We start from the raw sequence: 14,903 nt of genomic DNA, 5'->3' as shown, positions 1-14,903 counted from the left end.
ATGGCGAGTCACAGTCATTTACAATGCCAAGCCAATAAAATCTTCAGAGCTACAAGGCAAATTTTACATTTAAAAAACTGTTGTTGTTCAGAGAATCTTTCTAAAAGAAACACAGAATAGTTAAGGGATCTTTAAACACCATTTCGTTCAAACTGTGCTCAAAGCAGTATCAACTTCAAAGTTACGCTAGGCTGGCTGCCTAGGACATTGTACAGTCAAGTTTAAATACAAGTCTAAGGATGGCAGCCCTACATTGTGTAGCCTGTTTCAATGTCTGAACAGATTAAATTCAGTAATTTTGCCCTACTATCCAACTGGAGTCCCCCTTTCCCATGCTTACTTTTTTTTTTTTTTTTGATAGGCACTTCCAGGTTCCATTCCATCTTGCTCACACTAGATGCAAGCCCCCAGCTACACACGATATTCCTGATGCAGCCCACCAAGTGGCAAGTAAAAGGGGAATGGTCACTTTTCTTAACCTGTTGGCTACAGTCTTAGGGAAACAGCTCAGCATGTTGTTTGTTTTAAAGTATGCACCTCTCATTCACATTCAACACTGTCTCATAGGACATTAAGGCTCTTGAACTTTTTGTAGTGCTAAGGGCCTTCTATCTGTACCTCTGCATTGAACTTTCCACCTGCAGCCTTTCACTGCAGCTGCCAAGACAGAGGCATAGCTGGGCAGGTGCCCTGCTACGGCTATGCTCAGTGTGGCATCAAAAAGCAATCTACTCTAATGAATCCACAAAAACGAATCCCCAGACAAAAAAAAAAAAACTGCACAAAATCACTGAACATCTCCTTATGCCCTCAGTCACTGTATCATAAGATACCAATAGTTAGCTCCACACCTACTGGAAAGAATGGACTAGACACTTTGCACAGAACACAAAAGGAACTATTCCACTGCTTTCCCTTCAAAATACCACATAACTTTTTATGCACTTACATGCCTTTTCCCCTAGCTCAAATTTTTCAGCTCCTCATTACCTCTGCTCTCCTTCCATCATTTCCCGTATGGATACTTGCTGCCTCTGGGATTTTACTAATTATCAGCTCCAATTCTATCAGCTCTAAACTTTTAAGTGTCACTCATTCACTTCAGTTTCTTGTATGCTTTCTATCTTCACCTTTCCCAACACCATTCTACATTCAATTGTAAGAAATCAAGGTGGTACCAGTAAAGCTGTCCATGGGTAGGTGATGGCTTTTTGCTAGGCAGTCTGAGAAGAAAGACTGAACACACCGTGTAAACTGCTCAGTGCCCCTTGCTCAAAACCAAAGCTTCTTCAGACTGGAACAGGAGTTCTGTAAATACTTCCTAGACTCTGGCCTGACAGAAGCAGCAGACCTGGCAATGGCTACTGGATGTTAAGACAGCTTTTCTCCCCTCAAAGAAGAAAGTTCCCTGAAATTCTCCCCGCACACAGATTAAGAGATGAACCTGCAGGAGGAAGATGTGTTTCTTCATGCAATCTGATCAGCGGAAAAAGCAGTATTCTATCAGTCCACAGAACCAAGATACCTGAACTACAGGAATTCAATGCCTATGATGGGAACGGCATCACCCATGCAGCAGTAAGATTTTACCATAGGACTAGAAACAAAGTTAGAGGGACAAAAGGAAACAATAAGTAGAAGCAGAACTGAGCAATTCTTTTTCATACTTTGTAAGGAAAAAAATACAGACTAAAGCCATCCTAAATTCTCTATGATATTTCAACTCAGCAAGTCTTTGCTGCTTGATTTAGTAAATATAAACACAGTGTACTATTAGAACAGTATAAAACCTATTTACTATTACTCCTCAAGTGGGCTAGCATAGTATGGACAGATAAAGGAGTCATCAGCTTATGAAACTGTGCTCACATTGATGAACAAACGGACTCCATTCCGAGATACTTGTTTTAAATTTTCTCAGATTGAGTGCCCTTTAAATCCTTCTCCAACTCACCTTGTCTTCAGAGTCAGAACTTTTCAGTGTTGCATTACTTAGTGATTCTGATGTGGCTGCAGAATCTGGTGGGATATTTACGCCATTGGTCCCACTGCTCAGAACTGCAACAAGAAATAACAAGCTGGCATTGATTCTCTAGCTATTTAGAGCATCCTAAAAGAAGCAGCAGTTTTCTATAGTAAATGACATGCTGTTCTCTCTCTCCTCTTTTTTTTTCTCTTTTTTTTTTTTTTAAATATAAGAAACATGGCAATGTAAACTACAGGGTTCCCACAGTATTTTGCAGGACAATTTTGTGACGTAGAGGCATGAGGACAGCGATTCAGCAACTCTTTGCAGAATGAAAATTCCAAATGCAGAAAACCAAGTAAGGGAAATGTCACAGTCTGTATAAATATTGCATGGGCTTCAACACATACAACTTCAAGCAACTCCCTCCCAATTTAATACTTTACGGCTCCTCTTTGGGCTGATCTAGGAAACTACATAATGAACTCCAACAGGAAATTTGTACCCCAATATTTAAGTCCTCTGTAAAATTCAATCTGTGCCAACAGGCACACCAAGAAGTCAAGCTAGGAATGTTTGGAACAATGTCAAATTCAGCAGTAGCTGAAGTTACTTCTGTTTCACATCAATTAAACTTCCAAACAGAAGGCAGAAAGGCCAGGAAAGCATAAAAGTTTAGGAGGTGTGGAAACCCTGAACAACTTTTTGCTTTAACTTTCATTTTCCAATAATGCCTGTTTCTAACTGCTATATTAGATTCCATAATAATACATAAAACAATCAACATGACTAAATTAACGATGAAAAACCTTACTCAAAGTCTCTGCTTCAGAAAGTTCCCTGGCTTGGAAACACCTGCTAGTGGTTCAGACATTTTACATCACTCTGCAGGTAGCTGAAGTCTACCACACAGGCAGTAGCTTATTATGCCATGGTCAATGTTGTTATCTGAGACTGCCAATTCACACACTTTGAAGTTTTTTTATTCCAAAAATCAAGCAAGGATTACAACAAAGTTCAGGGCCTGGCAATATCAGATAGTCATCCACACAAAAACTGAAGGCTTGGTTGTGTCACTTTTTATGTAACACAGATACACTTAACATGTAAGATGTTTCCTTTCAGAAAGGAGAAACCTAGAAAAACAAAGGCAGCTGCTGAGTAAAATCACACTGCTGCATGAAACAGATTTAGTATTTTTGTTCTTCCTCTGTGGTATTCCAGAAAGCAAAAGCATTATTTACCCATCTGTGAGAAAGCTTTTGGCTGTGGCGCCTGTAATACTGCAGGACGTAGCACACTTCGCTGCTGCTCCTTCGGTTTCTGGCTTGGGAGACCTGCAAGTGGGAAATTTTTTCAAGAGCTATAAAGCTTTGAAGTTGAAAAATTCAGCTTCATCTAATCTTCTCCAGAAGTGCTTCCAATAGAACACGTAATGGAACACGAGTCATTTTAAAAGCTTCCACCCCCCTTTTTTCCCATCCCTCATTCCACCCTGAAAAAGAAATTAGTCCCACATAGAGGAGACAACCATTTGCTTTCTAGCCATAAAAGACACCTCTGAATATATTCTCTACCTTATCCAGGAAAGCACCCAAGGAGAGGTTATGACAGTAACTCAGAAACAAAAGTCAGAAATGTAAGAAGTGAACAGTACATAAGCAATCCTATTTATTCACTGAAGTATTACTCGACTACACATTCCAAGTATTTTTTTCTCCTTCTAATGACATCACTTTTGGATACTGATAAATTAATTTTTTCGTTCTTCCTATGATCAAATATATTGGCAGCATAATAAATTTACATGTTTTATTTAACAACTTTTTGGGTTTGAGTTAACTTGGTCTCTCTGGTTTGCTGTAGAAAGACATAAGGCACTACAATTCTTTGTTTCAGCTCTGATTCAAAAAAGCCAACTGACATAAAACAACCCACTCAAAAAAAATCTTAACATCAACTCTAGATGACTATGGCAATTCCAAAGGATTCAGACGTCTTCACTTAAAAAAAAACAAACACCACTGAACTTGAATTCTTGATCCATTAAGATATTGCAATGGAAGCTACCCATACCGACTCACTTCAATATTTTGTATACCTCATATCATAAGTCCAAACATTCATATGTCAGCTTCTTGTAAGAACATAATTTGATTATTGTTTTTTTATTTTGCTATGCCTCCTGAAAATGAAACCATTTCTATACACATTACATAATATTTCTTCCATTATCAAAACATGTTCTTTCCTTAAACTCCTATAAACTGTAATAATAATGTCCTTCCTGTACTGGCTAAGTCTACATTAGCAAATATGAAGCTCAAAACAAAACTATACAGCAGAACAGGTGTCATCAAGGACACCACACTTGTGCTCTATTCAAAGGCCAGAGACAGGGAAAGTGAAGGTTAAGAGTCTTAGTGCACGTTAACAGCTAGGAACTTTCTCAGCACACTCCTGGTGCATGCCTTTTGTCCCAATTTGATACTAAAGGAACTGAGCTCATGAAGCCCAGGACTACTTTAAGTGAGCCAAAGCATGCTAAGCAGAGGCAACTGGGAATCCCGTTTCAGAAACACATGGCTGGTCCAAGCCAAAATTGTAATGTGTCTAAGCAAAGGTTTTGCTACCTGGTTTTGCCAACAACAGGAGTGTGAGAAAACTCCTAAATCCATAAAAATGCTTGAACTACCCTGGTTTCATTCTACTGCTGCAGAAAACATTGAACTTACCTGCACTAGGTGCTTGACCATGAATAAGTATTGGTGGCTTCAGCCGGAATCCACTGCTCTTTTCCTCTAAAAGCAAAACAAAATTACAAGGACATAGATGTAAAATACTACAGATGTAACCTACTTTCAGACAGTCATGACACTGCTCATAATTTCCCCACTGTAACAACCCACAAGCTTTATAAATATCCAATGCAAAGTCCTAATAAGATTTGCAAAGAATGAGATCCCTTCTACCAGAAGTCTAAATTCCCAGTGATCATCACAGCGCACAGATACAATCTGTTGCAAGTATTCAATGATATTTTTCAGGAGAAAAATGAAACAGTGTTTTCACAAGAGAAATGGAGTTCTTTCTGTGTGAGTACTTAACAGAGGCTTTAAGTGAGAATCAAGAAAAAAATGGCAATCATCAATAACTGAGCATGGCAAATGCTAACAAGCACCAACTGCCAATTATCATTAGCTAAGTCAAGATTAATTGCTTAATATTAATTTATTGTAATTCCATTAGCTATTACCTTATGCTTTCATAGTATGAAGGCAAAAAAATCCCATGGTTGTACTTACTAAAGTTAAGGCTTTTAGATATAATACCTAAATTTCAAAAAAATAATATTCATAAATCCACAACTATTACGAAATCAGTTCCCCCCAGAACTTACACGATATATAATTATGAAGTGTTTTTTTTAAGGGCTGTAGCAGCTGTGCTCAGAATAAGATGACTGGCTCAGCACCCTATCATCTTACTGTACTTCATTAGTCTCATGCCAGTTAAGCATAACAACATGCTATACAGTGGCACCAATACAACAGCCTTGCAGAACAAGCGTGTTCAACAAACTCAGCACTACTGTGAACATAGGGTTTGCAGGTCATGGTTCAACAAGATCATGACCATAGGTTATGGATGATTTGATTGTGATATCAAAGAAAACAGTATCTTGGGTAGACAAATGACATTTCCCTTAAGTTTTATCTTGAGGTTAACAGGTGGGAATAGTCTTGTTGCACTTCAGCACTCCCAAAGCATTTATAAATTTTCGTATTTGTTATTTTAATTACCTCCAGCAAGCATGAGAAAAAGTAAGTAAGAACAAGAGAACAAGAAGTAAGCAAGTGAGAACAACAGTAAGTGAGAACAAGAAATAAGCAATATAGAAGCTGTAAGACCAGAACTACCATTTCCATTCTCCCAGTAAGGGTCTAACTTCTGAAGTGTCAGAATATTTTGGACTGTGATAGACCGTCAACAGTTTGCTGAGACAAAGGAGAAAAAAAATAAGAAATCTCACCTTGTTCTGAATCAGAATTGCCTGTAGAAGGTTCACAGAAGCTTGATGGCATAAAGACATTGTTCTTTGTTACTGTAGTCAAGGGGAAAAAGAAAAAGAGAAGGTGGGTATGTTGTTCTTAACGATAAACTCCCTTCCAGGCATATCGTGGCTGCAAACTGAACACAGTTTTTCTGGTCATTTGTTTTATTTTAGGTTTTTCTGTCTTTCTTAACTAAGACAGTATTGCAACCACAGAAATAAACAGTTCGTTGTCAAAAAAACAACAACGTAATATTAATTAAAAAAAACACTTCAGTTTCTCCTTAAACAGAGAAAAAGTAAACTTCTGTTGTAAAGGGAAGACAAACACAGTATTCCTGGTCTGAATTCTATTTGAATTAGGAATTAATAAAGATAATGGAATATGAAATACAATTACAAAACACATAAAACATTTCAAAAGTTTGAAATTTTTAAGTCCATGGGGCCTGATGGGATTCATCCCAGGGTACTCAGAGAGCTGGCTGATATCATCATGGGACCCCTCTCAAATATTTTTCAATAGTCTTGGGAAGCCGGAGAGGTCCCAGTTGACTGGAAGCTGGCAAATACGGTCCCAATTTTCAAGAAGGGCAAGAAAAAAAAAATTATAGACCTGTCAGTCTCACTTCAATGCCTGTTAAAATTATGGAGAAGATTATTCGGGGAGTTACTGAAAAACACCTGAAGGACAACACAGTCATTGTTAAAATCCAACATGGTTTCACAACATGTTTAACAAATTTAATTTACTTTTATGACAAGATCACCCATCTAGTTGACCAAAGGAAGCCAGCTGATGTAATCTTTCTGGATTTCAGTATAGCTTTCGATACTGTCTCTCACAGTATCCTTCTGGGCAAATTGACCAGAATACAACTAGATATATATAATACATAACCTCTAAACTAACTTCTACTTTTTAACAAGCCTTGTCATTTCTCCAACCGGTTTGAGTCCTTACTTAGTGGGCAGTTCAAAGGATCCTGAGAAGAATTTCATGTCAGGTCAGAAATGCACTCAGTCATACCAGCCGCAAATAACTGCTCAGACATGTCCACTCAAAGTCATCCACTTCCAATGGTACTTTCTGAGATAATTTGAGATCTTCAAGAAGTAATATCGAAACATTGTAGAAGTGGAGCTCAAAGATCTGTTACCACTGCAGAAACTGTCCTATAAAGGAACATATAAGCCTAGAAACAGAATCCAAGCTGGTAACCCAAGAGCTGCCTTCCAAAGCTCAACTGTCCCCTCACGTGGGCCCTCTGCTGAAGGAAACGGGAGACCTAGTTACCCGGGATATGGAGAAAGCTCAGGTACTCCACAACTTTTTTTGCCTCAGTCTTCACTGGCAAGTGTTCGAGCCAAACCACCCAAGTCACGGAATCCAGAGGCAGGGATTCTCTAAGCCAAGATAGTAGAAGTTTCAATAAAGCTGCAGGATCCGCACTTCAGACATAAGGTGAGAAGTATGCAAGCTCTTAATGAGCCCCTACGTACCAGATGCAGAATTGCCCATCTACAGATAATGTTTTCTGACAAAGGAGTACCGTTGTCTCACCAACAGAACCAGAAGCCACCAAACTCGCACCTACTATGAGATTTGCTCCTAAGCAGAGCTACAAAACAGCAGTCCCAAAGGCTGGGTGGATTGCATTTATAGAAAGAAGTCCCTGGCTATTTAAGGACATGCCTTCACAAGGCAGTGTACCACAAATTTCCATGCTTATGTTTATAGCGGCATATTATTTTTAAACTTGGGACACTTTCCACCATTTCTTAAACTATTTGTAAGGTTGTAAGTCCTTAAAGCACAGGCTTTAAGAACTTCCAATTGTTTATTTGCTAGATCTTCCAATTTTTGGTCTTTTTAAAGAGAATCTGAACACTTCACATAAGCTGGTCAATCAGTGCTCCCAGGTAAATCAGCACAAAATTAACACAGCTGAATTTGTGATTGTATTAGGTTTACGTGACAAGATTTTGGTAGCGGGGGGCTGCAGGGGTGGCCTCTGTGTGAAGAGTCCAGAGGCAGCCCCATGTCAGATAAGGGCCAGTTTCAGCTGGCTCCAAAAGGGACCCACTGCTAGCCAGAGCTGAGCCAGTACATGATAATTGGTCTGTGAGAGCAGATTTAAGAAAGGGAAAAAAAAACCTGCTGCCTAAGAGCAGCTGGGAGAGTGAGGAGTGAGAAATAACCCTGCAGGCACCAAGGTCAGTGAAGGAGGGCAGGAGGTGCTCCATGCATGGAGCAGAAGTTCCCCTGCAGCCTTGTATTTTCAAAAGAGACGTGCAAGAGGCAAATTATCACCTGACTAGTCAACACAAGCCAAGAAAGACTCTTCAGCTGACAATACAGGAGAAACCAATATTAGCAGATTACAAAAACGAAGCTGATGGAAATGATAATTCTAAAATTCATTAATATCTTTAGAGATAGAGAGAAAGAGAAATGAGCTTTTAAGCAGTATTCTGAGTAGACATAGGGAAATTATGTTGTTTTCATAGCAAGAGAAGAGTCTGGGGCAAAAAACATACACAGCAAATTCTTGAAGCCAGGCAGAAGAAAATACAACCTTTGAAGATTTCTACAGTTAGAACAGAAACATCAGCTAAGCTGTGTTATACAAAGCAACTCACAAAAGAGTAGAAAAACAGAGGGAATGAAGAGTCTTAAGTGATTTGGGAAATAGTCCTTATATGAGAGAGGAGGGAGAATTCCTCCCAAGTGGCATAAGCAAGTGTTGCGAAAATGAAGACAAAAAAGAGTTCATCATTAAAAGCTGGTGTAAAACACAATGCTCAGAAGGAAACAGCAGATAGGATCAAATGCCACAGAGATCTGTTGGATTAAAAGCTTGGATCTGTTCAAGGAGGCAGCAAGAGCTGTTTGAACAGACCTGAAAGGACAAACACACTACAGGAATAGAGGTGAGCCTAGCCAAGTGAGAAGTGCTTATTAGAAAACTAGAAATATAAGGTCCAATAAATAAAGAAGCTCCTATGGGGCTATACATATTCTGTGTTCCTCTAAGAAAATCTGCAGACAAAAAAAAAATCCATTATTTTTGTGCAAAGTGTTCTTCTACTAAGAGTGATGAGAAAGCAGAGAGCAGCAACACTCGCCCCCTGAAACTTACTCAATTAACAGGACTGCACCTTGAAACTGGCTAAGCTGTGCACCAGAAAATCTAGAGCTTGAGAAGGAATTCTCACCCTGACTAGCACTGGTGATACGAAATACTCTGTCCATAAAATAACAGCAACTGCATTTAAAATTCCGGTCACCTATTCCTTTAAAAGGCAGCAAAATAATTAGTTCTATACCCTTTAATCACACTTCCTGAATGTGCTGTATGCTAGAGGAATATTTTTTTATTGTTTGACTGTTTTCCCAACCTACTTTCCCAACTAAGACGGAAATGAAGGATCAAAGTCTCCAAGCACTGAAGTCTCTTAATTAAAACAATCCTCAAAGAAAACTAAAAACTTTGTATTGTTTGTGAAGAGAGAAGGCACAAATTTTAGAGAGAGTTCCTGTACGTGAACACAGGTGTCAAACATGACCATTCCAATGTATATGAACTGCAAAAATGTATCCAGGCCCTTTCCAGTGATTTTGTTGTACTAACTACATATACAGTCAGACAGTGGTCAGTATCGCTCGCATATGCCAGGTGTGAATGTTGTTGAAATGCACTGAATTCTCCCAATTTCAGAAGGAATAGGAGAAAAGGAACAGACTAAAGGAATTCAATTCTTCCATTGAACAGCATAAGATTAAAAGATAAAACTAGAAAGGGTGTGTGTGTATAAATACATGCACATAAGCTTGTCTATCTTGATTCCTCCAGGCTTGATTCAATTTACTATCATGGACCACAGAAGAAAATCAGAAATCAGAGTACATGGTTGATGCAGTCTTTCAAACCAAAGCACAGCAGGCAATAGTAAGACTGACAGCATGACTGTGAAAAAACAAACAAACAAACAAAAAACCTCACCTCTCTCACATATTAATATGGTAAAAATTAATATCTACCTGACTGAGAAGGAGGGAACTGAGTTAATGATGAAGTTCTCTCACGCTTTACAGGCGGACAGTAGTTCCCATCCTCTCGATCAGATTCTGTAGAAAAAAAACAATTAGAGAAAATACATAAAATCCTGGAAAGACATTTACTAGTGTTTCTTAATCTTATGATCAAATTTCTTACCATCTCCATCTTCTGGACTTGATCCATCTGCTGATCTCTGAAATCAGATGACAGTGATAAAACAAAATCACACACTGAACATTTCAGTCTTTTGGGTACACAGAAATGCTTTAATCCTCAGTTCAGAGACTTTTTCTTTACTGCCAATGATATACACTTAAGGAAAAACATCTTTATTAATTACATACATGCATATCAAATTTCCTCCGGACACTATACATAACATTATTTCAAAACATTTCATTTACAAGTAAGATAACTGAAAATTCAAATCCAAGCAATGATTATTAGTTTTCTCTACACTGAAAATGGTAATTCTCAAATTCCGTTTGATTTAAAAAAACAAAATCATACAAGTTCTAAGCTCATCATGAAGACATCTGTTGTTTGGGAGTTCATTCCGAAGCACTTTTTCTAATTAATGTCGCTGACATCAGTTCCTTCAACAAAACACCAGTGTTGGAGGGATGCCTTTCAAAGCACTATTGACCAGAACTATGAGGTTTTCATAGGAATTAGCAATGGATAGTTTCATAGCATTGTCCACAGTACCAGGGGAAAAAAAAGGAGGCATCACAGGCTACTGTCTACCACAACATTAAGAAGTCTTTGAACAAAGTTTTCACGTCTTCTCTGAGGATTTCTAAGTCACACCCCTCCTACTCGCCCTGTCAGTTCCCCAGCTAACATCATTTCCCTTGTTCCCGCAAAATGTAACGCCACGAGGGATTCCTTCCACTACAGAAGGCACCTGGAGGAGCCTAAGCCTCTCCTTACAAGACCTCTTGACATACTGCACTTCACCCTAGCCCAGCACTGCTCCTTCGTCCTGCTCCTGCTGCAGCACAAACCCTCGGCGGCTCACAGCTGCTGTCCTCCAGCACGGGGAGCGAACGGGCAGACACAGGGATCGGGCAGCACAAACCGGGACTGGTTAGAGCTGCACGGGACCACCAGCTAAACGACAGAGACTGGATATATGAACAGCAGAAACCACAAAATGTTCTGTCTGGTACTATACGTGTTTAGAATCTAGATACGAATGTACTGTCGGTGTTTTATCCAACGTTAATAAGTATTTTATCCAATGCTAATAAAAAGCACGTTTACTTCAAGGTAAGCAATTCTGTCTATGCAATAAAGTCTAAGGGTTAATGGAAGAATGTCGGTATTTCACTAGCACCCCAGTCAAGTACCTTTGAAACCTTCACCATAAAGAATGAAAAGTTACTTACAGTTTTGAAATGCAATTTCCCCACCCCAACACATCTGTCAGCCCAACCTCAATAAAACTGTTTGATAATCCATGCTATTCCTACATAATTTGCCGAGTAATCCACATTACTGTGGATCACTGAAATACGATCTTATTAGGCATCTCTGTTGCCAGTATACACCAGTGTCCTGAAAGACAAGGCTAAGTGGGAACCCGTGGTATCGCCTATTTCAGCAATCACTATCTGCAGTAAGAAAAAAATTCTGTTTTGTAGAAAGAGCACTGTCACGTATTCCAGCAATTTGTTTCAATTGTTCGCAAAAATCCTAAAAGCAAGAGGAAACTATTTGGTAACAGAAAGTTGCACTAAATTGCAGATCTATATGTGCAAAAATTCTTTAAAATCAACAAGTCCAGAACTTAAAAAACTTCTGGAACTGTTAAATAGTACTCTGGCATTGAGAACACCGCAATGATGTATGCAACACTGACCAAAAAACAGTCAAACCTGTACAGAACAAGCTTCAAATTATCACATCATTGTCTTTTTATTAACTGATGCATGACTGTCACTGTATTTAGTATGCAAGGAGCATCAATAGCCAAAACCAAGTCTGTAACCTACGGAGGGCAAAGCAGAGCTGGTACCTACTCTCTCTGAATTATTTCCCTGTTTTTGAGCCCAAGAGTTTCAGGAGATTAAAAGCTGGACAAGAGCCACATGACAAGTGGTACAGTGGTTACTGACACAGCCAGCCCTAGCAGAAGCAGCTGCTGTACAGAATAGAAAAGGCATTCCTTTGTCTCAAAGATATTTTTCCTACCTAAACATCTAAATATGTAGATTATTTGGTACGCTACCTCCTATCCTTACCCATTCATACACTGTTAAAACTGTCTATTACCGCTTGGAGAAGTAGGGGCAGAGTTTGCTAATAACTCCTACCAGAAAAACAAGCAAACAAACAGCAAACAACAGAGTCAAATCTTTCATAGGCTCAGGAATTTAAAGGCCGTGGAAGAAAAAACATCTTAATCTCTTAGACTGGCCTCCATGCACAGACAGGCTGAAGACCCTCATCTGTGTCTGCCTCACTGAAAGTCCCGCATTTAAGATATCCAGGTTTGATTTTCTGCTTTTAAATGAACGAGGATATGCAAATTATTCCACTGCAGAGTTACCAACACTGTTGAGAACTGCTTTTAATTTTGTTATATTTAGCTTCCAGCAAAAGAGCATGTCCTGGTTCCAGTTAGGACAGAGTTAAGTAGCTCATAGTAGCTGGTAGGGTGCTATGTTTTGGATTAGGATGAGAAGAGCGCTGATAACATGCTGATGTTTTAATTGTTGCAGAGCAGTGTTTACACCAGGCCAAGGACTTTTCGGCTTCTTGCTCTGTCCTGCCAGCGAGCAGGCTGGGGGTGCAGCAGGAGCTGGGAGGGGACAGACCCAGGACAGCTGACCCAAACTGGCCAAAGGGGTATTCCATACCATCTGACGTCATGCTAAACAATATATAGGGGTGGCTGGCCGGGGTGGGGGGGCCGGCTGCTCGGGGATAGGCTGGGCATCGGTCAGCGGGTGGTGAGCAATTGCATTGTGCATCACTTGTTTTCTTACACATTATTATTGTTAATACTATTACCATTATCACTATTATTATTATTATTGTTATTATTATTTTCCTGTCTTAATAAACTGTCTTTATCTCAACTCACCGGCTTCACTTTCCCGTTTCTCTCCCCCCATCCCAGAGAGGGAGGGGGGAGGGTGAGCGAACGGCTGTGTGGTGTTTAGCTGCCAGCCGGGTTAAACCACAACAGTCTTTTTGGCGCCCAACGTGGGGCCCGAAGGGTTGAGATATCGACAAATCTGACCAGAGTGTGTTAAACTAAAATTGGTATAAGTATTGGACCTGCTTAATAGTTGCTAGTCACGATGTTGATTGCCTTAATCTCCAGTCTGCTGTACCTGTATTCCAAATTGAGTTTTATGGTGCGTTACTTTCTGTATGTGCTCCCTGTTGCACTGTTTATCCTTTCCGGGCCCTGGTTTAAGATTGTTATGGTACTGTGCGGTGTAACAATGGCTTATGAAATGATGAAATATCTGGTCACGACTTTAACCTGGTATTTGTACTCAGCACTGACGTCGACTCTATACTTTGGAACCCATATCTCGGAATCTATTAGCAATTACACCTATTGCCTGTTTTCGTTAGGGAGCCAATCTGTGAAGGGGACAGGGGAAGACATGTTTCCCTACCTGTTCACTCTCCCTTTCTCCTTCACCACCACCCTCTTATCCCCCGAGTTAGTTACGGTGGTTCTCCGAGATGTTGAATATCCTTGGGATACTCAGACCAGCCTGCTCTTGTTGTTATGTCTCCTGAATGCGCTTCAGATTTTGTGGAGGGTTAAACAACTACTTAGGAATCTCATCCGGAGATCTGTCTTGAGGCGGGATAGTTGCGAGTGGCAGGGAGTGTGGGAGGATATGGGCAGGTTTCTAGAGCAGTGGTCACCTCCAGTGTTTTGGACATTCACCCCTGAACAACTGCAAAATCCTAAAAAGCTGGCAGAATGCTTGAAAAAAAGGTGTCATGACTCTGGCAGTTCCAAAGTGACACAAATCACTGTAGCGTGCTGGGGTCTGGCTTGTGCCTATCGAGCTGCAATTGATGTTATTAGCAACCTAGCTCCAGCTCCTGCAGCCGCTCCAGTTCCAGCTCCTGCAGCTACTCCAGCTGCAGCTCCTGCAGCCGCTCCAGTTCCAGCTCCTGCAGCTACTCCAGCTCCAGCTCCAGCTCCTGCAGCCGCTCCAGTTCCAGCTCCTGCAGCTACTCCAGCTCCAGCTCCTGCAGCCGCTCCAGCTCCTGCAGCCGCTCCAGTTCCAGCTCCTGCAGCTACTCCAGCTCCAGCTCCTGCAGCCGTTCCAGTTCCAGCTCCTGCAGCCGCTCCAGCTCCTGCAGCCGCTCCAGCTCCAGCTCCTGCAGCTACTCCAGCTCCAGCTCCTGCAGCCGCTCCAGCTCCTGCAGCTGCTCCAGCTCCAGCTCCTGCAGCCGTTCCGGCTCCTGCAGCCGCTCCAGCTCCAGCTCCTGCAGCCGCTCCAGCTCCAGCTCCTGCAGCCGCTCCAGCTCCAGCCCCTGCAGCCGCTCCAGCTCCTGCAGCTGCCCCAGCTCCTGCAGCCGCTCCCACTCCTGTGGCTGGGTCAGAGAAACGAGCTGTAGCAGTGCAAGTTGACCCCGCAGAGGGTATCCCAACCCCTGTGGCAGACCCTGTGTCTGGGTCAGAGAAACGAGCTGTAGCAGTGCAAGTTGACCCCGCAGAGTGTATTCCAAGCCCTGTGGCAGACCCTGTGTCTGGGTCAGAGAAACGAGCTGTAGCAGTGCAAGTTGACCCCGCAGAGGGTATTCCAACCCCTGTGGCAGACCCTGTGGCTGGGTC

The 14,903-nt window shown here is 41.1% G+C and overlaps 1 protein-coding gene across 2 annotated transcripts in view; it reads right to left on the bottom strand.

Moving 5' to 3' along the window:
* The window catches only part of RANBP3 (RAN binding protein 3), a 53,287-nt gene that overhangs the window by 11,513 nt on the left and 26,871 nt on the right, over nt 1-14,903 (bottom strand). For both annotated transcript variants that reach the window (XM_080566235.1, XM_080566234.1), the window contains 6 exons: nt 10,241-10,277; nt 10,066-10,152; nt 6,000-6,071; nt 4,702-4,767; nt 3,211-3,303; nt 1,955-2,058 (listed from right to left, as the gene is read on the bottom strand). In XM_080566235.1, coding sequence (XP_080422361.1) covers nt 1,955-2,058; nt 3,211-3,303; nt 4,702-4,767; nt 6,000-6,071; nt 10,066-10,152; nt 10,241-10,277 — 459 coding nt within the window. The remainder of the gene's footprint in view (nt 1-1,954; nt 2,059-3,210; nt 3,304-4,701; nt 4,768-5,999; nt 6,072-10,065; nt 10,153-10,240; nt 10,278-14,903) is intronic.

The sequence above is a fragment of the Anser brachyrhynchus genome (genome assembly GCF_964034855.1).
Source record: "Anser brachyrhynchus genome assembly, chromosome: 23".
NCBI lineage: Eukaryota > Metazoa > Chordata > Aves > Anseriformes > Anatidae > Anser > Anser brachyrhynchus.
The sequence above is the reverse complement of the archived record's forward strand: the minus strand, read 5'-3'. Positions and strand labels throughout refer to the sequence as shown.